General features: G+C 49.5%; 1 protein-coding gene across 1 annotated transcript; it reads right to left on the bottom strand.

The window, feature by feature from the left end:
- Nucleotides 1–202: 202 nt before the first annotated feature.
- On the bottom strand, nucleotides 203–27,440 carry NALF2 (NALCN channel auxiliary factor 2). Its single transcript, XM_016944048.3, has 3 exons — nucleotides 26,580–27,440; nucleotides 3,558–3,729; nucleotides 203–3,151 (listed from the first exon to the last, which is right to left on the bottom strand). The coding sequence occupies exons 1-3, from the start codon at nucleotides 27,438–27,440 to the stop codon at nucleotides 2,766–2,768; spliced, it is 1,419 nt and encodes a 472-aa protein (XP_016799537.1). The 3' UTR covers nucleotides 203–2,765.
- Nucleotides 27,441–27,732: the final 292 nt, after the last annotated feature.

Below are 27,732 nucleotides of genomic sequence, written 5' to 3'. Positions count from 1 at the left end.
CTCTGTACAGTGATCTGCCTGATCCCTGCAGGTGGCTGGCTTTGTGAGTCCTTGTCTTGAATGGTCTACTACAGTCTACCCTTTCTTCCTGAGATTTGAGCTGACAGAGAGCTGGGCACAGGGTCAACATCTCTGGTCCCACCCCCTCCCCAAGCCACAGACTTTCCTAATGCAGCAAGCTCAACTCCACAGAACAAAGCCATGAAGGGAGGGTTATCATCAAGTCTTACCATTTATTTCTTTATGGGGTTAAACAAGAGCAGAGAGGCCTCTGCCCCACAATGCAACAAAACAGAAAGCAGTACATATACAGAGACTCTCACCGAAACACAGAGGCAGGGTAAGAGGGAGGGCAGAGACAACTGAATCATAGCTGGGTAAGGGAGGAAGGGATGGGGGGCTACTAGGAAACCAGTTTGGAGACTCAGTCATAGGAACTAGTGCAAGAAAGTCCTACTCATGAAGCACAGTGTAGAAAATGGCATAAGAAAGCTGCCCGGCTCTGCTGTCTGTGATGGAGGGCAGGGGCAGCCGGAGAGGTGGTGGAAGATTAGGGTGGTGGGGTGGATGGGGGCAGTCAAATGACTTTGAGGTGGAGTGAGGTGCCCCTTTCCCCTGCCACTGGGCAAGGCCTTGGGCTGGTCTGAGCCAGGGGTCTCCTGGGCACTTGGTGAGGGGGAAGAGAGGATGGGAGTCTCCAAGGGTCCATTCCCTGGGGCCATATGGTTTCCCCTTACTTCCCAGTCCCTTTTCCCCTTCTGAGGATGCAGGAGTTAGAAGGCAGTACCTAGGGTCTCTCTGGAGCCCAAGCACCTGCCCCTTTACTTATACATAAGCATGTCTGGAAAGGAGCCAGCACCTCTTCCCCTCCCCAGCTGAAAAGAGCACTCTAGGGATGGGGTATGTGACCAGGCCCAAAGTGCTAAGGGCCAAACGGGAGTGTGTAGGCAGGGCGCAGGGGTAGGGTTGGGGGATAGGCTGTAATAAATGAGAAAACTGGCAGGGAAGGACTCCCCAGTCTCATGTAATCAGTCTGGGACCTAGCCGAGGCCCATGAGTGATTCCTTCTCCATTCATCCCTAAGCTGACCAAGGCCAGCTCTCCCTTCCCCATCCGCTTCTTGGTTTCACTCTCACGCAGCTCCAGGCCCGCCCTCCCATTCACTCACTAGCATCACATCCCAGGACACAGGCCCTGCTGGCACTAAAGGCTCCCTGGCCTGTTCCAGGTATACAGCTCTGGCTCCCTTTCCTGTCCATTCGTATCAGCATTCAGATGTCCCAGGCAATGTGGGATCCCCCCTACTCCCCACCCCCACACAGCAGACCAGAGCAAGGCTAATGGCTCCCAAGGGGGCTCTCAATGCCTCTTCTCTTGTCCAGTCCTCTAGCCTGACTCAACAGTTTCTCAGCCAAGATATGACAGCACATTATCTTTAGTCAAAGGGTCTTCTTGCCAGTCCCTGGACTTTCTCTTGCAAGAGGCCGGGGTGACTGGAGCAGAAGACCCTGCTACAGGGTGAAGAGGAGTATGGGTGTTTCGCAATTGGGACAGTAACCCATAGAGTCAGGGATGGAAAGGTGTGAATACTCTTTGGTAGGCTGGGGACGGGGACAGGGTGGGGATAGGGGAGGCTCATCTCTGGAGAGCTCTGAGGCAATGCCACCAGGTTCTCCTTCATGGAGGCCTGGGCTAGGACAAGATAGGGGAGTATGAGGACCTGGGCCAGGCCTGACCCACTTGGGCTTAAGTCCCTCCTCCCCATGGAGATCGGAAATGGAAATGTCTTTGGCCCCAAGGCCAAGATCTCCAGGGCAAGAGTGGCCCTTGGGAGTATGTGCACCTTCTGTAAGATATGGTCCTTCAGACAGCGGCAGTCTAACCACGTGCCTGCAGCCTTTTGTTTTGAGGCCCAGCAACTCAGTTCCTGTGCTCTTTCCCCAGAGGGCTCCTAATGCAATTCTCACTGATTTGGGGAGCAGTTCTCGAGCCTACCTCAACACTTATCGCCCATCTCCCCAAAGCCGGGTGGCAGTAGCCTATTCGGCCATGTCTTCAAGCCCTCTGTCCACATTTCTCCTCTCCTCTCCCCCTTCCCTATCTCCACTCTCTTTCACCATTCATTCTGTACCCCTTTCCTGCCCCTCATTGCCTAGGGTGGTGGGGCACAGCTTAACTGGGGCCCCGACCTAGCTGCAACTGTGTGCACCTCATCTCCCAGCCTGGTGCTTCACGTGTGATGGTCCCAGGTGGGGCAAGGTGTGCTGAAGTGGCAGGAGGGCCATTGCACTGTCTGCCGTCGCCTGTAGGGATATGGGCAGGAGGGAATTAAGGATCTTGGCAACAAAAGGAATGTGGAGTGGGGGAAAGAGCTTCTCCCCTCTGTACCCCCCAACATTCCCTGCAGGGCCAAGGCTGGGTGAGCAGCCTCCTTCCCTGGGGTCAGGGCTTTTGGCAGGGGTGGGCATATCCAGCCCCCACTTCCTCCCTTTTTTTGCTAAGCCCCATAGATGGGAGCTTGGGAGGGGTCACTTGCTGCTCCTGCCTTTTTCTCCTGGATGAGTTTTGCAGCTCCCTGAGGCCCTCTGGCCATTCTGTTGGAGCTGCTTTTGGGGTGGGGGTAGGTTGGGGGGGATGTGTCATTCCCCCATTTCCCCCACCCCCACCTTATCCTACACCTCCCATGGGAGGAGCCCCCTCCCCCCCAACCTGGGGGAGCTGGAGCTGATGTCAGTGTGGTGGAGGTCTGTCCTCCCTCCCTACTGTCACTCTTCCCGTGTCAGGCCCTCCTCTAGGGCAGGCAGTGTCTCCAGCCCCAATCCCCCACCACCCTGGTTGCTGGAGAAGGACACCACGGTATGGAGGAGCATGAGAACAAGGACGCAGAGCCGGATCCTGCTAGGGCTGAGGCGGGAGCCCCCAGAGACCGGCAGCAGGGCGGGCTTGTTGCTGACACGGCCTGGGGGATCATGACGGGGGTGGTAGTGATGGTACTGTTGGTGGTAGTGGTGGAAATAGGAGTGGTGGAATTGCTGGTGGTGGGTTTTGGGGGCCTCAGACTCCTTGAACTTCTTCTTCTTCGCCTCACAGGAGACCCACTGCACGTCACAGCACTTGGTTTCCAGACGCTTTGGTGAAGTATCCAGCAACCCTGCCAATGGATAAGGAAGGTGTGGTGGGGTGCTCGGGGAGCTGATAGCTATGCCTTACCTAGGGAGCAAGTTTCCAGAGCTGGGGCTGCTCAAGTAGCCTCATCTAAGGCTCCCTCCCCACAGCCCTCGACACTTGCCCTTTCTGAGCCCTTCTTTCCTGGGGACCCCAGCCAGTTTCTTTGGGATGACTCCCTGGACATGTTTTGGGCAGAGAAGGACACTCTGGTCTTTTTCCCTATTCCACTTGGCCCTATCCCAACCTGGGGACGTCACTGCCCATTCGTCCAGCCACTGGCCTTCTTCTCACCTGACTCCCCTGTTGTTATCCCTGCTCCCAACTCCTCTGACCTGATGCCTGCCCTGGGCCCCCGGCCTCCTCCCTCTTCCCCAGTGCCCTGCCTTTACCTGTACAGATAAAGCCAGGGAGCCCTCCGTACACCATTTCCTCATTGTCGGGGAGTATAAAGGGGCACCGGGTCTGCACCTCCAGGCAGTATTGCTTGCAGGGCACCCAGCGCTGGCATTCCTGCTGGGTCACGCTGAAGTATTCTGAGCACAGCCAGGCCTTGTAGACAGCCTGTGGGGAGAGGAAAGAGCATCAGCCCATGTGCCAGCCCCTTCCCACCTCAGAGGAGAGGGATGGGGGGACTTACTTGTGGTCTCTCAAGGGGGCCTCACCAACCTAACCCCAAGATCCAGGGGGTAGAGAGGAAGAAGGGCTTGGATCAAGGCCACTGCATCTTACCTAAGATCTCCGATCTCATAGCCAGTACTCCCAAGCACCCCAGTCTGCAGTCATCCAAGACTCAAAATTTGTGTGTTGGCAAAGATCACAAAATTACTGGAAGGTCAGAACTGGAAGGAGCCTTGCCAATCATTCCATGCAACCCTGTCATTTTACACTTGGTCCAAGGAAGTATCTGACTTGTCTGAGACTACCTATGTATAATGAGGCAAATGTCAGTTCTGTTCAATTCAGCAAACATTTCTTTGGCTGATGGTATTGAGTTTCTAAATTCAAGAAAGAGAAAGAATAATCCTTGCTTTACCTCATTAGGGTGTTGTATGGATGAAATAATATGGCATATATGAAAATGTTCTGTAAACTCTGAAGTGTAATGTAAATGTGAGGGGTTATTTTTAATAATAAAAAAAAAACCAGGAACCTGCCTTACCAGGCACCACATGTGCCTTTGAGCTCTACTTGATCCATGCTCTGCCCTATTGGCTTCTGCTCTGGCATGAAGCAGACATCAAACACACTGCTACGTTTCATTTGGAACCTCTGCTTTGCAGTTTCACTTCATGGGTATGCTTCCTGTCCCTCATCTAGTCCACTCCTACCAGGCACTGGGTCCTAGCTAAGGAAGATTCCCTGCTCCATACTCTTTGGTTATCATCAAGCCCAGGGTTTCTTAACAGTGATACTACTGACATTATGGGTCAGATAATTCTTTGTTGTGGGGGCTGTCCTGTACACTGCAGGATACTGCACAACATCTCTGGCCTCTACCCATTACACAGTAGTAGCATTCTCTCCCCTCACCTCTTGTGAAAACCAAAAAACAAAACAAAACAAAACAAAACCAAAAAAAATGTCTCCAGCCATTGTCAAATGTTCCCCTGGGGTAGGGGTATTGTCTCCAGTTGTCAACCACTGATCCACTGATCTAGGTCCTTGCTCTTCAAAGTGTGGACCTGGACCAGCAGCATCACCGTCACCTAGGAGCTTGTGAGAGATGCAGAATCTCAGGCTCCACCCCCGATCTGCCAAGTCAGCATCTGCATTTTAACAGATGCCCAGATGGCTCTCATGCACCTTGCCTGTTCCTGTCTTGCCACCCACATCCAGTCCTGTATCTTTAGGGGCGCTTTCTAGGTTCATTGTTGTTCCTCACAGCAATGGTTCTCAGACTTCAGAGTGCCTCAGAACCCCCTGAAGCATTTGTTAAATATGCAGATGTCTCCCTCTGTTTCAGCTTCAAGAGGACGGAGGTGGGCCCAGAATCTGCATTTCTGAGCCAGGTCCAGGTCACTGTGCCACAGGAGGATCTTCTACCATATTCTGAGCAACATGGTTTCAGAAGCACTGTCAGTTTCTTATACTTACTTCAAACATTTTCACTAAACTACAAATAACTGCTGTGAACATGGACTTTGGCAATGCAATCCCACACTGGCCTTTTCCAAAGCAGGGAGGTACTAGTGGGTGATGGGGTAGGTTGTGTTGCTAACCAGTCCCCCAAAGAGCAAAGCATTGCTTGGGACTTCGGTATCTCACAGGCATCTCAAAATTAACATGTTATAAATTTTAAAATGTAGGTCTTATTTTTTTAATCCCCAATCCACTGTCCTCCTCAAGTCTTGACCATTTCAGTGAGTGCCATGAAACCTAGATGTCAGCCTTCATTTCTGTTTCTCTGTATCCCCACATCTAGTCCATCAGCAAGGCATGCCAACTGTAGCTCCACATCTATGCCTTTGGGCAAGCCATCATCATCTCTCACCTGGATGACAGTCTCCCATCTGGCCTCTCCACCTGCACCCTTGCTCTTTCCAATCCACTGTCCACACAGGAGGAAGAGTGGTCTCAAAACACAATTGACTCATGTTACTCCTTTGCTCCAAACCCTTTGATGCATTTAGAATTAAGCTTCTGACCACAGACTTCTAGCCCTCGTATAACTTTGCTCCTGTCTTTCTCTCCAACTTCATTTTCTTTCTTTTCCTTGAACATGCCCTACTTGTTCCCACCTCAGGGCCTTGGCACATGCTATTCTTTTGGCCCGGAATGCTCTTCCCCCTACTCTTGATATGTCTGGGTCATTCTCACTTTTCAGGTCTCAGTTTAAATGTCCTCTCCTCAGAGAGGATCTCCCTTACCCCTCTCACCAAAGGATGCTGCCCTCATTATTCTCTTTTCCTTGTTTCTTCACCACAAGTATTACTTTCTCTGCACTCTTGTTTTGTTCCTGTCAGCCCCACTAAAATGTGAGTTGCACGTAAGCAGACATGGGTTTGCTTTATTAACTGTTGTATACTCGGCACAATATACACTTTAAAAAATCTGTTGAATGAATGAACAGGACAAGTAAATGAGGACATGTCCCTACGCTCATGAAAATTCCAGTTTCATGGGTAGACACATCTAATTTGAATCTATGGCATATGATCTATAGAAAGGAGAGTTCAAACCATGGACCACTGGAGGGAAGCAAGTAGAGAAGCAGGGAAAGATTTCAGTGGTGGGAGAACAGTTGAGCTTGGACTCAAATCAGGATGTTAGATGGGATGGGTAGAGATGAGGTAAATGGGCATTCCAGGCTGAGACAATAGCTTAAGCAAAGGTATGTCGGCAAACAAATCCATGGTGTGTTAAGAGAACAGAGAATGATTTTGTATGAATGGAATGAAAAGGGCATTGGTGATCTCTTGCTCATGGACACTTATTTCCACGTTTTCACTATTATGAACAACGCTCCAGTGACTATCTTTATACACACATCTCTCACACACTTGTGTTAAATTTTATTTATATAAATTCCTAAATATGAAATTACTGGGCTAAAAGAGTATGTGAAAAGGAATGGGAAAAGAGTGAAAGGAGGGTAAAAAACAGGTGAAAATAGGAGGCAGGGTAAGAGAGCTGGAGGGTTAAAAGAGGGCAGGAAGAGAGGGGTTTGAGGGGTATGAGAGAGTGGCAGTTGGGGTAAGGGGTGGAAGACAGGAGGTGTATACGAAAGAGAGGGTAAGGAATGGTAGGAATAGTGGGGGTAGGAAACAACGGGGTTGGGGAGAAAGAGCCAGGGAATTAGAGGTGGAGGGTGTAAGGGAGGTGAAGGGTTAAGAGTGGGGTGAGGGTGAAAGAAGTTGAAAGGTAGGGACATAACAGAGGGTGAGATAGGGGTAAGCGGGGCTGTTAACAGGAAGCGGTAAGAAAGAGGGAGTAAGAAAGATGGGTAAGAACAAGCGGGGGTGAATAAGATGGAATAAGAGTGGCTAAGAGAGATGGGGGTGTAAGAAAGCAAAGCTAAGAAAGAGGAATAAGAGAGCGCAAGAAGGGGAGGAGAAGGAAACAGAAGTAAGGCAGGAAAGAACATGAAATTACAAGAACTAAGGGTCCCAGTACCTTAGAGACTTCCCTCCATCTTTTGAGCCCCAGAGTGCCAAGATGAGTCTCTGTCCATAGGCTCTGCCTCAATGTCTGTAGCCTGGACCCAGAGCCTACCTCACCCTCACCCCAAAATGTGTGCAATCGGCCCCCTCCCAACCCTGCATCCATCAGTGTGACTCAGAGGTCCCTGTGGAATTCTCTCTGGGCTCTTCTAGTTCAGTCAGTGTTCCAGCTCCTAGGTGAGGAGGCCCCAGTGGAGTTCCTGCCCTCCTCCCAGGCAACTGCAATTAGCCCAGTAACAGGCTATGGTGGCTGGGCGCTCCCGTCATCTGCTCCTGGAGGGAGGAATGGAGGGAGCCAGCCAGGGTAGGTTGGGGAAGGGGGAGGGGTGGCCTGACATTGGGAGTGTGGCCTTTCTCCTTAATTAGACGACCTCCCCACTCAGTCCCCACACCCCCAGCCAGAGTCACCATGACAACAAGTGGGTGAGCAGATTGCTTGGGGAGGACACCAGGCCTGTGGGTGGCGAGGCAGGAACAGGCAAGGAGCTAATGAGGGGAATGGAGGAAGAAGAGTGATATGGGGCTCAGAGGTAATCCAATTCCTCAGCCCACAGCCGGCCAGCGGAGGCCATTGCTATCCCTCATGCCTCAGAGGTAGCCTGGGGTCCTTCTCAGGTGAAAGATCTGGCTCTCAGTGTTTGTTACAGCTTGGGCAACAAGCCTGCCTTAGACTCTGCAGCCCTGTTTCTTAGATGGACCGAGGTAGCTTGCCCTGTTTCACTAGTGTTAGGACTGAGCCAGGGGTTGACGGGGGAGGTTGTTTGGGCATTCACAGGTTCCTGGGCACTTGTCTACAAGGATGGAGGAAAGCCAGGAGGGCCCGGCTTAGGAGAGTTGTGGGGCTTGCTGGAGGCAAGGGATGCAGGGAAAGGGAAGAAATGTCTCAGAACAAGATAACAGTCAGTTCTGGGTGAACCATGGAGCTCTTTTGTTCTCCAGGATCTCAAATCTGGCTGCATATCACAATCACTCAAAGAGCTTCCAAAAAATACTCCTGTCTTGGGCTGGATGCGGTGGCTCATGCTGGTAATCCCAGCACTTTGGGAGGCTGAAGCTGGTGGATTGCTTGAGTCCAGGAGTCCTAGACCAGCCTGGACAACATGGTGAAACCCTGTCTCTACATAAAAACATAGCTGGGTGTGGTGGTGCACACCTTGGATCCCACTTATTTAGGATGCTGAGGTGGGAGGGTCACCTTTGCCCAGGGGGAGGAGGTTGCAGTGAGCTGAGATCACACCATTGCACTCCAACCTGGGCAACACAGTGAGACCCTGTCTAAAAAAAAAAAAAAGAAAAAAAATACTCCTGTCTGGCTCACATCACATCCAGACCAACTCAGTCAGAATCCTTGTGGGTGGAGCCTACACATCTGTAGTTTTTCAAAATACCTCAGGCAATTTTAGTATGCAGCCACGGTTGAGAACCATCGGTTTGGGAGGAACTGGAAACCTGGTTTCCCACCTCCAACTCCAGGGTTCTTCCTACTGAACAATCCTACCAGCAACAGTGAATTCAAAATTTAAGAGGCAGGACACAGGGCATGGGGAAGGGAGGAGAGCTGAGGAGAACCAGGCCTGCTCTGGCATGTTAGGCTCTTCAAACTCTAGCCCTCGCATAAAAGGCTTTCCAATTATGCCCTGTCCTCTGGGCTTAACCATCCTGAACCCTTGAGATGGCAGCGGGGGATGGGTGGGGTGGGAAGCATTGACCTGGCAGTGCCCTCCTTTCCCCACCTCAGTCGGGCCACTGCTGGGCTCAATCAAGTTCTGGCTGCTACAGCCCAGTTGCTATGGGAACTGGGAGGGGAAGGAAGCAGGAAATAACTAGAGGGAACACCAATTAACCCAAAAAGGAAGCTGCGAAGGCTGTCCCATCCCTCCTCCCAGCTGGGCTGCAGAGCACTCCAGAAATGGGAGGGGCAAGATGAGAGGTGTCACCACCCCTCCTGGGCTCTGCAGTTGCCAATCTAGGGAGGACCCAGAGAGCCTTACCCTCTGGCTCTGGCGCTTGCAGCCCTGGCCAGGGCATCATCATCCCCACTCTCCTCTAGAAAGAAGACTTTTACATCCCAAAGCCAGGACTCAGGGCCAGAAAGTTTAGAAAGCGGAGGCCATCCCGAGCTCCTTGGTTCTGGGGCTGAAAAGCCCTCCAGGGAGGAGAGCTTTAGTTCTTGCCAACCAGGAAGTAAGCAGTTTCCTTCATGGATTCTAACTTGCTTCCATCCCTGGGGCCTGTTTCCCCATCCAAATCCTCCCTATAGGCCTTCTCTCCAGGGCTGCTTGTCTTCCTAATGTACCCTTGGGGCCCTTGGCCAGCAGCTGGAGCTGCAGCCGCAGAGCCTGTGGAGGCAAAGCAGCAATGTGAGCTACACATGGGGATGAAATCCACTGTCCACAGACACCACGGTACACTCCGCTCCCAGATTTTACCCATAGGGAAACTGAGACCCAAAGAAGAGGGTTGGCTTAGCCAAGTCAGAGGCATGCAAGAAATCAACTATAAGCCATGATTAGAAGGGAGGCAACCAGACTGCTAACCTGATGCCTCTTTGTACTGCATCCATCAGCACACAGAGAAGTGTGTGAGGAACCCCCTCGGGCAGGGTCTGAAAAGAGCCAAGTGCTCCTAGTCCCGACTCTGGGCTTTCAAAAGTTGGATCAGAACAGGGTTAGGTCAAAATCAGTCTCCTCAACCAGAGGAAGGAGATCATGGACATAACTCTGGGGACAGTAGTTCACTGGGATTGGTAGAATCAGACTGGGATTAGATGCATTAAAGGGCAAATCCAGGTGGATAATAGGGTTCTACTTAAGTGGCTGTAAAAATAAGCAACAGCTGTCCTGCTTCTCAAACTGAGCAGTCATGAGTCAAAGTGGCATGGCCTGAAGGAAAGGCAGGGGAGATGGCCGGAGAGGAGGGTGAGAACCTAGAGCCAGTGCAGTTCCAGAAAGCTCTCCCACCACCAAGCCTCTTGGGCCATCTGCTCAAAGGCCAGTGGCTGGATGGGCCCAGCCTGGACAGGGTTGGTCCAGTGGAGAAACAGTGTTCCTAATGTAGGAGCAGCTCTGAAGGGGCCTAGATAATCCCTGTCAATCAGGTGAGCAGAGGAGTCAGGGTCATGACTGTTCCAGAATAGAAGGGACCATGAGAACCATCACAACACTGCCCTATCTGCTGTTGGAATTTCCACTCCAACATCACTGCCAAGTGCTTATCCAGTTTCTGATTGTAAGCCTTGTCACAGGGGGTCATGCTGTCCTAGGGCAGCCCATATCTTCAGATAACTCTAGCAGTTACAGAAGTTCTTCCTTCTTTTGAACTAATTCCTCCTTGTGGCTTCACTCGCAGCTCTTACTAGCTCTACTGGTGCCATATGGAACAGCTACCTTCCTGTCCCCCGTGCCAACCCTGCAGGTATTTTTAGACTTCTCTGAGTCTGTTTTTCTCATTATTTGTCCATGCAAACATTTCTTGAACATCTTCTGAGTGCCTGGCACTGTACTGGGAACTACAGATAATAGAGATGAGTAAGACAAGATTCCTGTCTTCAGGGAGCAGGGGAGACAACTATATGAATCAATCATTTTAAGTCACTGTGATAGGTAGCACAGACAGTCCCCAACTTATGATGGCTCAACTTACACTTTTTCAACTTTACCAAAGTGAGAAAACAATATATATTCAGTGGAAATGATACTTCAAGTACCCATACAACCGTTCTGTTTTTCACTTTTAGTACAGTATTCAATGAATTACATGACATATTCAACACTTTATTATAAAACACACTTTGTGTTGGATGATTTTGCCTAATTGTAGGCTAATGTAAGTGTTCTGAGCACGTTTGAGGTAGGCTAGGCTAAGCTCTGATGTTTGGTAGGTTAGGTGTATTAAATGCATTTTCAACTTAAGATATTCTCAACTTACAATGGGTTTATCAAGGTGTAACCCCATTGTAAGTCAAGAAGCACTGTATCTCCTTGGTACAGTAGTAGCATTAAGAGAGGAGTGATCAACTGTGTTCTGAAGGCTGAAGGACAGGAAAACATCTCCATGTGGGAGAGGGTTGAGTTAGGGATTGAAAAAAAAATGAGTAGAAGGTAACTAGGTGGAATATGGAAAGAATAAGTGCACTTCAAGCAAAGAAATGAGCAGGCATAAAGACCTGGAAGTGTGAAATAGTGCTGAGTTTAGAGACTGTAGGTAGTTCAGCATAGTTAGAGGGCGCAAAGTGGGATACAATGGGAGATGAGGTTGCAGAGGAAGGCCATGGCCATGGTTATGATATGCTCTGGAAGCTGACAAGGAGCTGGGCTTCATCCTATAGGCAATGGAGAGCCTTTAATAGGTTTCAAATAATTGCCTACTTAAAGATGGCTTGCCACTCCCATGACTAACTTTTCGGACTTCTGTCTGAAAGTGTGGTTGATGGAGTATAGGCATCAAGACTGGAGGCACAGAGATCAGTTACGAGACAATTCCAACAGTATGAGTGAGAGGTTGTGAGGGCCCCGACTAAGGCAACAGTGGCAGAATTGAGAAATAGGGAGGAAGGGGTGGATGTGAGAAGAGATGTTAAAGAGGTAGAATCACCAGGATTATTTAAGGATGTGCGGAATGAGAGAGAGGGAGAGATCCAGGATGATGACCAAGCTTCTGGGTTGGGTAGCTGGATGAATAGTTTCATTTATTAAATCAGGGAAAATAGGAGGCATAGAGTTGGGGGTGAAGACGATAAATTCAGTTTGGGGTCATGTTGACTTTGAGGTATATGTGAGTCAGCCAGGTGGAAATGTTGAGGAGGCAGTTGGACACAGCAGTCAGAAGGAGGGTCTGCATAAAGGCTTGGAAGCCATCAGGGGTTAGGGACTTAGTCATCAGGAACATAGTAGGACTACACTTTCCCACACCCTCTGAAGTTAGGCATGGCCATATGACTTGCTTTGGACAATGAAGTGTGAGTTGAGGTGACATGAGTCACTTCTGGGCAGAAGCTTTAAGAGCAAATGTATGATTTGCCACATTCTCCTCCCTCTGATGCTGACTGTGGAAGCAGTGTTATGTTGGATCCTCTACCATCCTGGGTCTTTGGTGACTATCATGAGCAGATGTTCCCTGATGACCTGTTTCAGACACGTATCATGAGAAAGAAGTAACCATTTGTTGTGCTAAACCTCAGATATTTGGGGGTTGTTTGTTACCAGAGCATAACCTAGCTCACCCTGGCTGCTTCAGCAATCGTGGAAGCCTAGAAAGTGGATGGCATTGCCTAGGATCAACAGTAGATCCCTAGAAAAACTAACACTTAAGGGGCAGATGGAGGAAAAGAATCAGATGAAGATGGAGGAGTGGCTCAAGAGATTGGAGGAGAAACAGAAGAGAGGCATTCTGCCAATTAAGGGAGGAGAGAATTTCAAAGAATAGGGAGTGGCCAGCAGATAAGGATTTAGATGGGAACACACTGGTTTGGGGAATTAAGAGGCAGTCTCATTATGGTGAGAGCAGTTTCAGTGGAGCAGTGGGGGCAGAAACCAGCCTGTAGAAAATTGAAAAGGAAATGTGAGGGAATAAAATTGAAGATAGCTATGTGTAGACTACTCTTTCAAGAAGCCAAACATCCCCAATTTTTTTTCAACTATTTCAAAAGATGTGGTTTCCAGTCCTCTGTTAGCCTGGTTGTTCACATTCAGATGAGTCCCTGTATTTCCATGTCCTTTGCAACTACACACAATCCCCGGATAGGATTTATCAACACAAAGTGAAGTAGAGGCATCAGCCCTCCTGTCCTAGAAACTTTTTGTTAATGCAGCCTAAGATCACATTTGCTCTTTGGGGGACTGTATCACATTCTGGTAACTCATGGGAAACGAAGAAGAGGAGGCCTGCCTGAGTGTGGGACCAAAGGGACAGCCTAGATCAAAGTCTTAACACACAGCCTTCTGGTAAGACATTTCTATAAATTATACACTCATGAGACTGTAGATTCACCAAGGACAGATTGTATCTTACTCATCTGTCCACTGTCCTCAGGGCCTCACATGGAGCTGGGTATACAAGTGGAGGAGGTATACACACAGAGGTACTTGACAAGTACTTGAAAACCAAACCTCTAGCAACTAGAGCAAGGTGGAGAGCTCCAAGGAAAAAAGTGAAAATAATGGGTTATGAAAGTGTTTGTGTGAGATTTTATAGCTCTGATAAAGAAATTGGGCATGTATCAGCAAAAAATGAGAAAACTAAGCAAACAGAAAACAAGAGGCAATTATTAACTCCATGCAAACAAGATGACCAAGGAAGGAAATATAATCACAGTATTCTACATAACTCAGCTGTGAACAATATTTATAATTCTAGTAATATAAACATGGAATATTGTTAAAATCAGGAATTTTGATTTGCCAATATTGAATGTATGAGGGGAGGGGAAGCATGTGTGTATGTTAAGTGCTGCTGGGAGTAAAAGAGCTAAATCTTCCTTTAATCACATTTTAAAAGTCAACAGATATTTAAAAGAGAAAAATTGGGAAATAGAATATTGACATGGCATTTAGAAATGTGGAGGTAAATATCAGAAGAAAACAGCTAAGAGAGTTGGAAGTATTTAATTCTGAAGAGTGAGGCTCAGGGGTGGAGTAGAGGGCTACTGTTTTAATGATAAGCATTGAGATCTATATATGTCATTTAACAGATATTTTATATATAGAATTTAAAAGCTTTATAAGCTACAAGGATACATATAAATGAGATATATACACACAGGTGTATATATGTATATGTGTGAATATCTATCTATACATGTGTGTATACACAAATATTTAAAACAGAAAAAACAAGAAATAGCAATATTAGCATACCATTTAGAAATATTGAGGTAAATATCAGAAGAAACAGTCAAGAGTGTCTCAAGTGTTTGACTCTGAAGAGTGAGGCTTGGGGTGTGTGTGTGTATACACATATATATGTGTGTTCATATATATATATAGCTTGTACATGCCTTTTAAAATTATGAAAATACAGTACTTTGATAAAGTGAATTTTAAAGAAAAACAAACTGCTTTGCAGCCACGAACCTCGAAAACAACAAAACAAAATCTCCAAGACCTGACCTGACCAACCTCGCTAGACTCAGCCCACACTGCCCTGCTGCAGAGCCCCAGGCCCTGCACTGCCCTGCCCTGGATCATCTACTCCATCATCACTGTCTGGACCATGGTAAATTTATCAGGACAACAGAGCTAATGAGGGGTCCCATAGCCACACAGAGGACTAAGATGAGACGAGGGGAGCTTTGGGAGCTTCGGGAGCTTCTGTGCACAATGGTTGTGCAGAGTACCACAGGAATGGTGCCAGTGTGACAGTGACAGCCACAGGTTCCCTTCAGCTGCACACACTTCCCCTTCCCAGGCACACTTGTTTGCCACATACAGCTATACCTGGGCCCAGGCCCAGGAAGCAATCTCCAGCCTTCTCCAGGGATCACCAAAGACAGATCCTTACCTCCTCCTCCAAATGCTGTGCCTTGCCAGAAAGATGAGAGGCTGGAGAGAACAGAGATGTGATCAAAGATGACTGTCAGCTGTGCTTGGTCTTTAGTGATGAGGTAAATCAAGGGCTTTGGAGTCTTTCCATCTCCCTCTCTGCCTCTTTCCTCCCCCATCTAAGTATATCCTTGTGCCTTCCCTCACTAGAATCCCTCCACTTGCCTTCTGGCTCCTCATCCCCTACCCTAGATACTTCACCTCCTGTTCACAAATTACCTTTCCCTACTCCTAAGTATCCCACCCCAGTGTTGTCAACATCAATTAGATATTAAGCAGTCATTTGGATTAAACACACCTAATTAAGGAGAGAATAATAATAGCCACCATTTATTAAGTGCTTACTATATGCCAGGCTCTGTTCTAATCACCTGACCCAGACATTTGTTAACTCACTGAGACCTCACAACTATCCCTTGAGGTAGAGACAGATCTTTACAGATGAGGACAGGGAGGACCAAAGAGTTTAAATAACTTGTCCAAGGTCCACAGCCAATAATAATAATAACAATGGGGGCTAGCATGTCTTGAGCACTTTCCATCTCGCAGGCACTGTGCTCTTAAGAGATTAGCATGCTTCATGTTATTTAAGCCTCATAATGACCCTATTTTTTAGTTCCAAAGGTGAGGAAAATGAGATTCCAATAGAGATTAAAGAATATGTTCAAGTTCTCAACAGCTATTCTACAGAGAAGACAGATTTCGAACTGAAATTTGAAGTCAGGTTAATCTGGACTTCGGTGTCTAAACTCTTATACTCATATTGCCCTTGGGATGGTCCCTTCAATTCACTACAACCACTGAAGCCAGTGGACTCAAATCTCATTCTGACATAATTTCACATCAAATTAGGGAGAGATTTGTATGTCTGGATGGGAGGGGTGACTCTGTAAAATCAGTCTACGTAGTCCATTCTCCACATGAGTAAAGTTTTCTTTGTAAGTAGATGTGGGGGAATAGCATTTGGATATTAGGTGCTACAAATGATCATTTCCATTCCACAATCAAAGTATTCCTTTCTCTCTCTCCTCAACACACACACAAACGCACACACACACACCCTGAGAGATGGAGGTGTTAAAAAGAGGCAAACACTGCTTTGCTTCTTCTGCGCCCATCAGCTTCCTACCCAGGGCCAAAGGCTCACTATTCCTGTTTTAATCTTTAGCAGTTGGTGAAGGGAAGGCAAATGTCTCCAGAAGAAAGATTTTCTTGCCTCAGAACATGAGTTCTCCTGTCCCAGGTCCTACCATCTGGGGGCTTCTAGAGTAGCCTTGCCCTGGAAGACTCCAATGCCAGAGTCCATTCCTTCAGAAAAGTCTCAGGGTATCTATGCACTCCACTTTCTCCCCAACTCCTTCTCCCCAGCATATTCCACAAATTCTCTTCATCGAGAAGCCCCTGCTCCAGTTAGATAGAGAGTTAGAGCTGGCTTCAGATTCTGGCTCTGCCACCAACTGTGTGAATTTGGACAAGTCACCACCTGTAGGGAGACAGGGACTCAGCCACTAACTTTCTGGTGACTGTGAGAAAGGCACTTTTCCTTCCTGGGCCTCAATTTGGATCCAAGAAGTTGATGCCTAGGGAGTAATCAAATACAGTGGGAAGACAGGGTCAAACATCCTTAAACTCAGTCATGCAGTCCAAACCCTAGGTTTGCTCATACTGGTTATAAAACCCCAGGCAAGTTACTGGACTTCCCTGATCCACACTTTCCTCATCTGTAAAATGGAGATAATAAAAGTACCTACCCTCACTTTTCAGTAAATTATGCCTGTTAAGCAACTAGCACAAAGCTTTACCACACAAAGCTTTACCGATAGTATAATTACACCAGCAAAGACTAGGTGGTACCATTGTCTGCTGCCATTCAAATCCCAGCTCCAACTCTTACTAGCTGGATGAGCTTAAGCTAGCCATTTAACCTCTCTGAGCCAGTCTTCTCCTCTGTAAAATGGGAATAATATCATGTACTTCATAAGGCAGATGCAAGAATTAAGTAAGATAAAGGACACAAAGTGTGTGGAATAGTTCTCTTCCTTTCCATTCCCTCCTTTCAGCTCTATGGTGCAAATAACAAATGAAAAAAATCTGCCACAAATGTGATTAGAAAAAGGTTAGTATCATTAATACATACAAAAAAGCATGTACAAGTCAGTAAGGAAAACACAAAACATGAAAAGATAATTCACAAAGCAGGCAAGACAAATGGCCTATAAACAAGAAAAACAAATGTCTGACCTAAGGAATGAAAATGAAAAGCCAATGCTGTACCATTTTTCAACTACCAAATTAGTAAAGCTTTAAAGATGTGATAGCCAATACTGGAAAAGTGTGCTGCATATTAGTCTCACACTTTTGGTGAGGGTATAAACTAGAATAACCCAGTAATTTGAAAGAAAGTTGGTAATGTATGTCAAGAGCCTCAAAAAGGTTAATACTCTTTGATTCTGTACGTCTAGCTCTGAAACTTCACCTTGCAGAATTAATGTCTATGCTCCCATTTGTATGCAAAAGGAAAGAAAAAGTCATTTTGTGTGTAGACGTTTATGTAAGCCTGCACAGAGGGGCAGGAGAACACACTACATATTGTTAACATCAGGGACCTCAGGCAGTGGGATTGGGAGGGGAGCTAATAGGAGGATCATTAATGTTTTCTTTATAAACCGCTGTATTGTTAGATTTGGTACAAACAGCATGCATTATTTTGTGATTTTAAAAACTCAGCAAAGTAGAGAAATAAGAAAAAATGACTGAGATAGCATTTATTCGTAAAAAAGAATCGTTCTGAAACAGACTTATGAACAAAGAATATCATCACAGTATTATTTATAATAGCAAAATGTTGGAAGTAACATAAATGTCAATAGGGGACTAGTTAAATAAATTACATTACATTCATGTGATGGAATATTGTACACTCATCAAGAATGATGTTTATGAATATTTAATTACATGAAGAGATAGTGTAACAAGTTTAAAAGAGCAGGGTAAAAAACAGTATGATTTCAACTATGTAAAAATATATAGTCACACATATCAAGATGGCTATTATCGAAAACACTTCAGAAAATAACGAGTGTTGACAAGGATGTGGAGAAACTGGAATTCTTGCATACTGCTGTTATGTATGTAAAATGGTGCAGAATGTATAACATAAAATGTAATATAATGTAAAATGGTTCAGCCATTGTGGAAAACAGGATGGCAGTTCCACAAAAAGTTAAACATAGAATTGCCATATGATCTGGCAATTCTACTCCTAGGTATTAATATAAACCCAAAAGAAATGAAAGCAGGGACTCAAAGGATACCTGTACACCAATGTTCATAGCAGCATTATTTATAATAGCCAAAAAGTGGAGATAATCCAAACGCCCACCAACAAATTAATGGATAAACAAAATGTGGCATAGATATACAATGGACTATTACTCAGCCATAAAAAGGAATGAAGTACTGATGTATACTGCAACATGGATGAACCTTGAACACTAAATGTTCATGCTAAATGAAATAAGCTGGACACAAAAGGACAAATAGTGTATGACTCCACTTATATGAAGTACCTACTCAAATTCCTAGAGACAGAAAGTAGAATAATGCTTACCAGGGGCTGGAAGGAGGGAAGAATGGGGAGTTTTTTTTTTTTTTTTTTTTTGAGACAGAGTCTTACTCTGTCACCCAGGCTGGAGTGCAGTGACGCGATCTCAGCTCACGGCAACCTCCACCTCCCAGGTTCAAGTGATTCTCCTGTCTCACCCCGAGTAGCTGGGATTACAGGTGTGCACCGCCATGCCCGGCTAAGTTTTGTATTTTTAGTAGAGCTGGGGTTTCGCCATGTTGGCCAGGCTGGTCTTGAACTCCTGACCTCAGGTGATCTGCTCAGCTCGACCTCCAAAAGTGCTGGGATTACAGGTGTGAGCCACCGCGCCCGGCTGGGAGTTCTTGTTTAATGGGCACAGAGTTTCTGTTTGGGAGGATGAAAACGTTTTAGAAATGGATAGTGGTGATAATTGTACAATACTGCAAATGTGCTTAATTCCACTGAATTGTACACTTAAAAATAGTTGAAATGGTATATTTTATGTTATGTATATTTTACCACGGAAAAAAAAAAAGACTAAGTGCTCTGGGACTTTTTTCCTTTTATACTTCTACTTTTCAAAATTTCTCAAAGGCCTTTTTGGTTAACTGGAAAAAAAGATATTATTATAAGATTCTGAGACTATAATAATTCTAAGAGATTAACTTAGTTGGAAGTTTTAATGAGTTCAACACTAAACAGACAAGCTCACCTTTCACAGATCAGCCAGGTAGCCATGCTATCTTCTTAAAACCAAATAAGACAGGGAACATTGGTAACACCCATCACCACCAAATGCCCCTCTTCTGGCAGAACTTGGTGGATTGGCACTTCCTTCAATCCCCAAGAAAAGCCTAGGTGTTCAAGTTTAGGGGCTCACCAAAACCCTTGCATGGGAACTGGGCATCCAAAGCCCAGGCCAGGCCTCAGCGGACTCTGGGGCAACAAAGTCTTACTGCAGTCGTTTTCCCTTCCAGCTCTACCAGCATGTGCAAGGATATGGAGAAACTGCACATGTTGAGGTGTAGTGGATGTGGAGGCCAGGGTCTCAGGTCTGCATTAGGCCTGCTTAGGGACTAACTTAGGTTAATGTTCTGCACCTTCTCCCCTCTTGCTCTGCTTGATCCCTCCAGCAGATTGGGGCTGAGAATATAACAGAGATACCTTCCCTCCAGGCGAGAGGAGCCCAGGTCCTCCCGTCTCCTTTGCAGTTCCTTCCCTGCGCCCATTCTCTTGTTGCTATTCCAGGAAGGTAACAGTGATTGTCACTGGGTCCAAGGACAAGAGACTGGGACGTTGAACAAAGAGGATGTTGGTGGGTCCTCGTTTTGGATCTGGGCCACTCCAGAGGACCTCTAAGCTACCAATAGGCTCTGTTGGGCCTCCCTTCCAGTCGGCCCAGCTTCTCAGCCCAGCCTCTCAATAGCCAGCTGGGCACCACCTCTGACAGTTGGAGGAGATTATTAGCATTTTCTTCATGCATCTGTGCACTGGAGAAAGAACAGACAGACCTAGGTTTGTATGCCAGTCCTTTTGCTATGTGGCCTGGGTAGGTCATTTCACCTCACTGAGCCTCAGTTGTCTCATGTGTAAAATGGGAATCATGATAGTGCCTGCCTGCTAGGATGACTGCCAGGATTAAATGAGTTCATGAACATATATAAAGCCCCTGGCATCTCCTAGGCACTCAAAGACTCGCAATTTTCTTCTTTCCTTCCCCTTTCTTAGCCCTTTCGTCTTTGCAGCCAGTTGGCCTCATTTTCTGGTGCATAGACTTGTGGCTCAGGTTCCAGCTCCTTTCTCCAGAATGCATTCGAGCAGGAGCTTTGGCCCTGGCAGTCCCTGTCACTCCGTAGTAACTCCTTCCCTCTCCAGAGCCAGCTGCAGCTCGCCTGGTGCCCTTGCCCGCCCCTCTAAGCACCTATCTGGCTAACAGTATCAAAAATTCAGGCGTTACTGAGCCCACTTTTATGCCCAGGGAGAAAAGGCTGGTCCAGCATCCCTGGCCTCTTGCACACGCTCTGGTCTGTGTGCCTGTAATCACACAAAACGCAAACATACCCATTCCCCAGAGACCTACCAGGCCAGCATCGGAGAATGGTGCTTGTAGGGGTCCAGATTTGTCCAGACCCCCAGAAGCAGGGGCCACCCCTGGCTTTCAGCTAACACTGGCAGCTGGAATCCACATGTGGCTGAGAAATGAGCTGGGGAGGGCAGGTTTGATGCCCAGTCTGTATGGGCACACAGAAGGTAAACTGCCTCAGAGGGTGGGGGCACAGAATAACTGCCCCAAAGGAGAAGTTTTTCTAAGGCACACTCCCGCCCCTGAGTCTGAGGTTCAGCCTATGTCCCTACCCACATGTAAAAAAGTGGGTATACCCTTTCCTTAGGGTACTGACACATCCAGAGGGGACCAGCATGCATCCGCATGGCTTAGAAGCACCCTCGCATGCTTACGATGTGTTGGGAGATTCTTGACCCTCCTTTGATCTTGGTTCCACCCACTGTCTTCCCTTTCCTCACTCCCACCTTCACCATGTTCAGCAGACTCTTCCTGCCAGACCATGGTATTGGGTGGGAGGCTGTTAGGCTCCCTTTCTCCACCTAACTCCCCCAACCCCCACCTTCAGGAGATACCAGTGTATCCTTCCTGGAGGTTCCCGTTGCTATGGTGACTGTAGTAGTCAGGCACCAGCCTGCGGGAAGGATGGGAAGTAGCCATGAAGAAGACCGGGGGATGTGTGTCGGTATGAATGTGTGTCTGTGTGTGCATGCACACATGTACATGTCTACCCTGAATGGTAACGAGAGAAGGGAAGTGGGAGAAAGAGAGCAGAGAGGGAGAGGGGGAGGCAGGAGGAAAGAGGGTGGAAGAGAGGACCAGAAGATGAAAGAGAGCAAGAAAAAGGATGGGGAGAAGGGAGGTAAAGTGTGAGTGGGGTGTGAGTGATGCAAGGCCCAAGGAGCATGCAGGCCAGAAGAGGGTGTGGTATCTTGGAGTAAAGGTTTGGGAGGGGTGTCAGGTGGGAGATGGGAATAGGGGGAGTAATGTGGAATGTGAGGGGCTGACTGTTGAGAGGAAAGAGGTGGGGAGTGAGGTCCAGAGTTGAGGTGGAAGGGGGTGGAGATAACTGTCAGGAGGGGCAGGGGTTGGAGGACTGTAGGTAGAGGGAGTAAGGTGTGGGTGTGGCTTGGGAAGAGCGTAGGGTGATAAGTAGAAGATTGGGAAGGTTGTAGGGTCATTGGAAAGTGGATAGGCATGTTGGATGTGAGCTAACGTGGGAAGAACATGGAGGTTGGAGTGGGGGCAGGTCAGGGTGGGAGTGACCACTTTCCCACTCCCAGTCTTAATTCACTGTGTGCTATTCCAGGAAGGTAACAGTGATTGTCACTGGGTCCAAGGACAAGAGACTGGGACACTGAACAAAGGATGTTGGTGGGTCCTCACTTGTCCTCACTATAAACATTGCCTCCTCTCTCTGCCTGCTCCAGGATTCCTGGCTCCTGCTCCTTCCCAGAACCCCATGCTCACATTCCTTGGTGAAGAGATGAGCTTCTGTGGATCTGGAGGCCCCTCCCCAAGGGCAGGCTTTGCCATGGCTCCCAGGAGGCTGTTTATTGACAGCCTGCCCCTTCCTCTACCCCCAAACAGGGACCAGGGTACCTCTCTGGCTCTAAGAGCCCTGGGTCAGGGAGGCTGCCTGTGGGGCACTGCTTCCTGACTGCAAGCTGTGTGATGAAAACAGACACCACTGGCCAACTTGGGGCTCCTGTCCTTTACCCAGTGCCCTGAGCTCCCTGCTCTCAGCACCCCTCATACCCAGTGTTAGCAAGGAGTCCTGCTTGGCAGGAAAGCTGTGGCAGGTGGGAGGAGAGAGGAAGGCAGTGAGGCAGAAACAGCTGCCAGCCGGAGTGGAGGAAGAGCAGGGCCCCAGCGGGTACGGGCAGAAGGCAAGGCGCTGGCTCTGGCAGCCCCCCACCCCCTCTCTTTGTGTGGGCGTTAGGACCAACCTCCTTCCCCAGCCCTCCCCATCCAGTGCTGCTGTTCAATGAGCAAGCTTTGCTCACAGGCCTAAAATCCAGGCTGAAATATACCTCAAAGGTCACCTGGTCCAACTCTGCTCATAATCTGGTGTTAGAATTGCCTCCACGGCATTTTCCCCAAGGGTCCACCTGTATCGGGCCAGACACTTCCTGGGAGCAGGAGCTCACTTCCTCCTAAGGCAGTCTGTTCCTTTTTTGAAAGGAAGAAACTGAGCAACTCTGATATGGCAGGTCTGGGTACTGTAAAGACTCTTCTCATTAATAATGACCTCACAGGACTGTTACGATGAATTAGCCCCATTTTACAGGTGAGAAAAGTGAGGCTCAGAGAGTTGACGTCCTTAGCTCAAGGTTACACAGGTAATAAATAAAAGAACTAGGTTTTAACCTAGAACTTTCTAACTATAAAAGCCCTTTGGGGCCACGCAGGTCATGCTTCTTCATTTATACCATGTCAACTATTCTGAGGTGTGAAGTCAGACAGCATATCTGCCCGAGTCACCTCTTCTCCAGGTGAAACACCTCCTTCAACTCTCTCCAGAAGAACATGGGTTCCTGCCTCCTTCTCAGCCCAGTCAGTGTGAGACCCAAAATCAAACACACTGTCTGCCAGGTGGGTTTGGGTCAGTCTGGAATAGAGCAGAACTATCACATCCTTCCCTGGCACTCATCTTTACTAATGCAACCCTATGGCTGGTGAGAGAGCTAAGAACTGCCCCTCCCTTGGGCCTCTATTTCCCCTCAGATCAACAGCTATGAGAGAAGAAGCCAGGATTTTGCCCCCATCTCCATCACTCCCCCTAGTCTGAATGTTCTGAAGAGAGAGTAGGAAAGAGACAGAGGTGGGGGAAGAGGCAATCAGAAAGGCAGGAGTGTGGCAGAACTGGGAGGATGGAGAGCCATGGGGGAGTGTGGTGGTTGTCCAGTAACCCTAGCTATGGCCAAGAGAGTGGGGTGGGGGTTGGAGGAAATAGGGCTTGTGGGGATGCACAGGAAGCTAAGAGAGAGGTGAGGCATGACCCTGGGAGTTGGGAGAGGCCAGGGCGGGGAAAGGCATCGGCCTACCTAAGTTACATTGCCCTGCTGTGTGAGAGGAAGTCAGTTGCACATTAAGGAAATGTTGCAGCTGGTACTAAATTGGGAGGTGTCACAGGCAGCAGCGAGGACAGGTATGATTCGTGGGGCCCTGTGTGGCCTGAAACGGGGGCAGATATTGCAAAGGCAGAGAACAGGGTTTCTGGGGCCACCCAGGGAAGAGCTAACTGATGCACTCAGTACAGGGTCCTGGGGACAGGGGGTCACCTGGCTCTGAAACAGAGGTTCCCAGCTTGGTTTCTAGAAGTAAGAAAGCCTCTTCATCTTGGCCTGGGGCTGTGGTCTCTCCACTCAGGAGAAGCTCTGAGGGTGGGGCGTCATCTCCCAGGGATCCCATTTGGGGTGGGGACCAGACAGGAGGGCTTGGAGCCCAGGAACGGGGTTTGGGAATGGCAAGTAAGGCCTGCCAGGGAGGTGGGGTGAGGGGCTGAGGAGAGAGGAGCCTACAGTCCAAGTAGGGTAGCAGGGCTGTCTTTTCCCTTAGTGCCCATCATACAGCTGGATTCGAGAGCCAGGTGGGTCTGGCCTCAGTTGAGGGAGAGAGCATTGGACAAGGGTGGGAAAGGCCGGAAGAGAGCTATGGAGCTGGCACTGCCCTTCTGCCGGCACAGCAGGCAGCGAGAGCACAGGAGGAGTTCGCTGGTTTGCTGGAGAGAGACAGACAAGAAGACAAAGGAGAGGAGGGAGGGCCATCACGAACTTGATGTGAGGCCATGGCAAAAGCACGAGGTTGGCACCAAAACACGTGGGCTGGAGTCCTGGCACTCCTGCTCATTAGCTGAGTGACCTTAGGGCAAACCATTTGATCCCCTTGCACCTGAGTTTCCTCATCTGTAAAATGGGAGTAGTGGTGCTAGTATCACCAGCCTCCTTGATCTCATAACATACACGAGAGGGGCGGAAAAACCTTAAGCATTACATTAATGTCAGATGTTATATTCTTATTACAAAATACATCTGCACCTTCTTCCCACAAAAGACCCAGGATGTGGGCAGAGCAAGGATGATGATCCCTGTTTTACAAATGAGGAAATGAAAGCTTACAGAAGTGAAGTGACTTGCCCAAGGTCATACCACTAACAAGAAGTAGAGGTGATAAGGCCTCCTGAACTGGAGAGATCAGATGTATTTCTCCTACGTCACACTGCTTGGTAAAAACAATCAACATGAGAGATTTGTATGTAGGTCAGGTCCAGACAGAAATCGGAGTCAACTACAACACGGAGAAAACCCCATGGGGAAGTTGTGGCATGCCTCTCATTCATACTGGTGATTGAGGAAAAAAACAAAACAAACAAACAAAAAACAGGGCCATGGGGTTGAAGGGAGGGCCACAAAAAACAGACATCCTTGATTCCATCTGCTTGTGGACCCTGTCTCTCTGCTCCCACTGAGTGTATGTGTCCGTGGCTGACATCGAGGGTATGTGTCTCTGTAAGACAAAATGTGCCCTTCTTCATGTGACAGTACTTCTGCCTGCGTGTCTCTGATACCATGGGGAGATGTGCGTGTGTGTGACACGGCATCTGCTTCTAATGACACTGTTTGTGGGTGTGACGACCTCTCTGCATGCCTATGTGACTTTGCCCGGGGTGGTGGTGATGGTGTATGGCAGTGTGTGTGTCTATCTGTCTGTATACCTTTAAGAAGTGGAATATCTCATTTGGTAGTGTGAGTGAGGCAGTGAGTCAGCTGAGGCTGAGGGAGGCGGGAGGGAGACTGCTAGGTTACGAGAGCAGGAAAAAGGAGAAGGAGAAAGTGAAGTCAGGAGCGAGGAACTACCCTTTTCCTTCCCAACCCTCTGCCCCAATCCCTAGGGAACCCGCTAAAAGCATGGAAGCCCTGCAGAAGTCCACAAGGGCCATGCTGGATGGAAAATGGCACTTTCTGCCCCTCCCCAAAGTCTTGGAGGGACACGAGCTAGGCTAGAAAGCAACTGTCTCACTCTCCAGCTCTTGGCCCCAGCTCGAGGATGTGTGAGGCCACCACCCCTCCCGGTCTCCTTGTCATCTGACCCTTTGACCTTGCTGTTCTCTTTCCTCCCAAAGGCAGGTCACCTGGCCAGGCTGGGCGAGCAGGGCAGTACCATCAAGTCCCAAATGTTTGCAACCCTCACCCACCTAACTGTCCAGAGCAACCCCGCCGAGGGTCAAGAAGTTTCTTAACACTCAGCTCTTCCCTAGGCGGGCCGGTCTGCAGCTGCCTCACCTCTCCTCTGGATACCTATCCCCAGCAGCTAGAAAGCCAGTGTTCCCCCCACTGTCACCATGGGGTGCTGGGAAGGCACTGGGAGTTTTGTATGAGAATGCACTAACCTTCAGTGGCCTTCCCACCAGTCGCTGTTCCCTGTTCCCAGCTCCTTCCTTTGTCAGGGGAGAAGAGCCTGCAGGTGACTTCCTTGGGAGAAGACAGGCAGCCCCTGGGCTCGACCTGCCTCGGCTCTGGCCAGTCACCTCAGGTCACATAAGGTCAAGTGTGTGGTGTGCCCCACCACCAGGAGTGCTCGTCCTCTCACCCACTGGCAGAAGCCAAAGGGTGAAGGTTTGGTTGCCAAATATTCTTCCTCCCATCTTTGGCCTTCCCCCTGCACCAGCCAGTCCCAGGACGTTCAGTTCCAGCCTCTGAAAGGAGAGGGGCATGGCTGGCTGAGGATGGAGGTTGAGGGGAGCACAATCCCTCCTGCCACCTCATTGTCAGCCCAGGGCCCTGTGGCCCCTCCCCACTCATGAGGGAGCAGGGCGCCAGAAAGCCCCAGGCCTAAGGTGCCCAAACCTGGAATTAATAGAAGTTAGCCAGGTGGTTACCTGACCTGAATCCCTGAGGCCTCTTCACTAGGGAAGGTCCCAGGGTGGCACTGGTAGTGCTGCACTGGGCACGGTGGGAGTGGTGGGGTGGGTAGAAAGGGAGACTTCCTTTTTTCTCCCGGTCCCACTGCGGCCTCTGCCGCTGCCCAGGGCGGCTGCTGTGGCTGCGGAAGCCAGTCCTTACCTTACAGCCTTTCGAGCAGGACCGGATTGAGTACTCTTCCGCCTGTAAGTATTTATGCAGCACGAGGTCGAACTCGTCATATTTTTCCTGAGCGTGTCGGTCCAGCCGCTGGTACGCCTCGATACAGTTGCTACACGCCTCCCAGGCCCCGGAGCCCGGGCTGGCCACCACGGCCAGCAGGTCCCCCAGCAGGGTGTCCAGGCTACAGTCCAGGCTGTCGGGGCGGTCCATGCCCAGCAGCAAGTCCCAGACCGTGTAGGTGTCGCAAAAGGAGAGAGTGAAGTTCCGAAAGTGGCCTTTGAGCAAGTTTTTTTTGGCGGAGGGGAACTCGGCCGGGGCACGGGAAGGGGAGTCAGGGGGCCGCAGAGGGGGGGCCGGGGTAGTCGGTTCGAAAAGTCTCTGCAAAGATTGCAATTTGGTGCAAGCTGCGTCCAGCCCCGTGGGCTCTGGGACGCCGCCGCAGACCGGCCGAGAGCCGGCGGCGGGGGCGGCTTTGGTCAGGTTGCTGTATCTGGGGCCGCAGGTGCCTGGGGGCGCGCTGGGCTCGCCGGGCGGCGGCGGCGGCAGCGGCAGCACCGCGCGAGGAGGCACCGGCTGCCGCTCCCGGCCGGCCCCCCATGGGGGCCGCATGGCGCTGCTCAGCTCCCTGGCCCGGGGCCGGGCCCCCGCGCACAGCCACAGATGGTCAGCGAGCAGCACGGTGAAGAAGAGCAGGGACGCCAGGGACAGTCGCCATCGCTGCGCCCGCTCGGAGTCGGCGCAAGGTTTGTCGCTCGGCCTGGGAGCCCAGCAGCAGCAGCAGCAGCAGATAGTCAGCGCGGCGGCGTCTTTCCCGGGCCACATCCAAGCGCCCCTGAACATATTTCAGGGGGGTCCGGGCTGGAGGGAACAGGCAGGCGCGAGGCCAGACGGCCGTCTCGGGCGGGCGGGCTGCGCGCCGCTCTGCGCTCCTCGGCGCCGTCCAGGCTCTACCTCGGGGGCTGCATGGTGAGGCAGGCCGGCCGGCCCGGTGCCCCGCTCAGGCCGGAGTCGCGGGGCGCTCTGGTGCCGTCTCCGCGCCGCTCCCGCGCTCCGTCGCTCTCAGCCCGGGCGCCGCCGCCCGGCCCGCTAGGCGCTGCCCGGCGTCCCGGCTGGGGGCGGTGCGGGGCACTGG

This window comes from Pan troglodytes, chromosome X (assembly GCF_028858775.2).
Source record: "Pan troglodytes isolate AG18354 chromosome X, NHGRI_mPanTro3-v2.0_pri, whole genome shotgun sequence".
Classification (NCBI taxonomy): Eukaryota; Metazoa; Chordata; class Mammalia; order Primates; family Hominidae; genus Pan; species Pan troglodytes.
The sequence above is the reverse complement of the archived record's forward strand: the minus strand, read 5'-3'. Positions and strand labels throughout refer to the sequence as shown.

What these genes read in the sequence shown, in the direction of transcription:
- NALF2 (XM_016944048.3), bottom strand. Translation starts at nt 27,440, where the DNA reads ATGTTCAGGGGCGCTTGGATGTGGCCCGGGAAAGACGCCGCCGCGCTG. An exon ending in CCTGCTCGAAAGGCTGTAAG is followed by an intron (nt 3,730 to 26,579) that starts GTAAGGACTGGC and finishes CTCTCCCCACAG; the next exon opens with GCTGTCTACAAGGCCTGGCT. An exon ending in CCCTGGCTTTATCTGTACAG is followed by an intron (nt 3,152 to 3,557) that starts GTAAAGGCAGGG and finishes ATCCATTGGCAG; the next exon opens with GGTTGCTGGATACTTCACCA.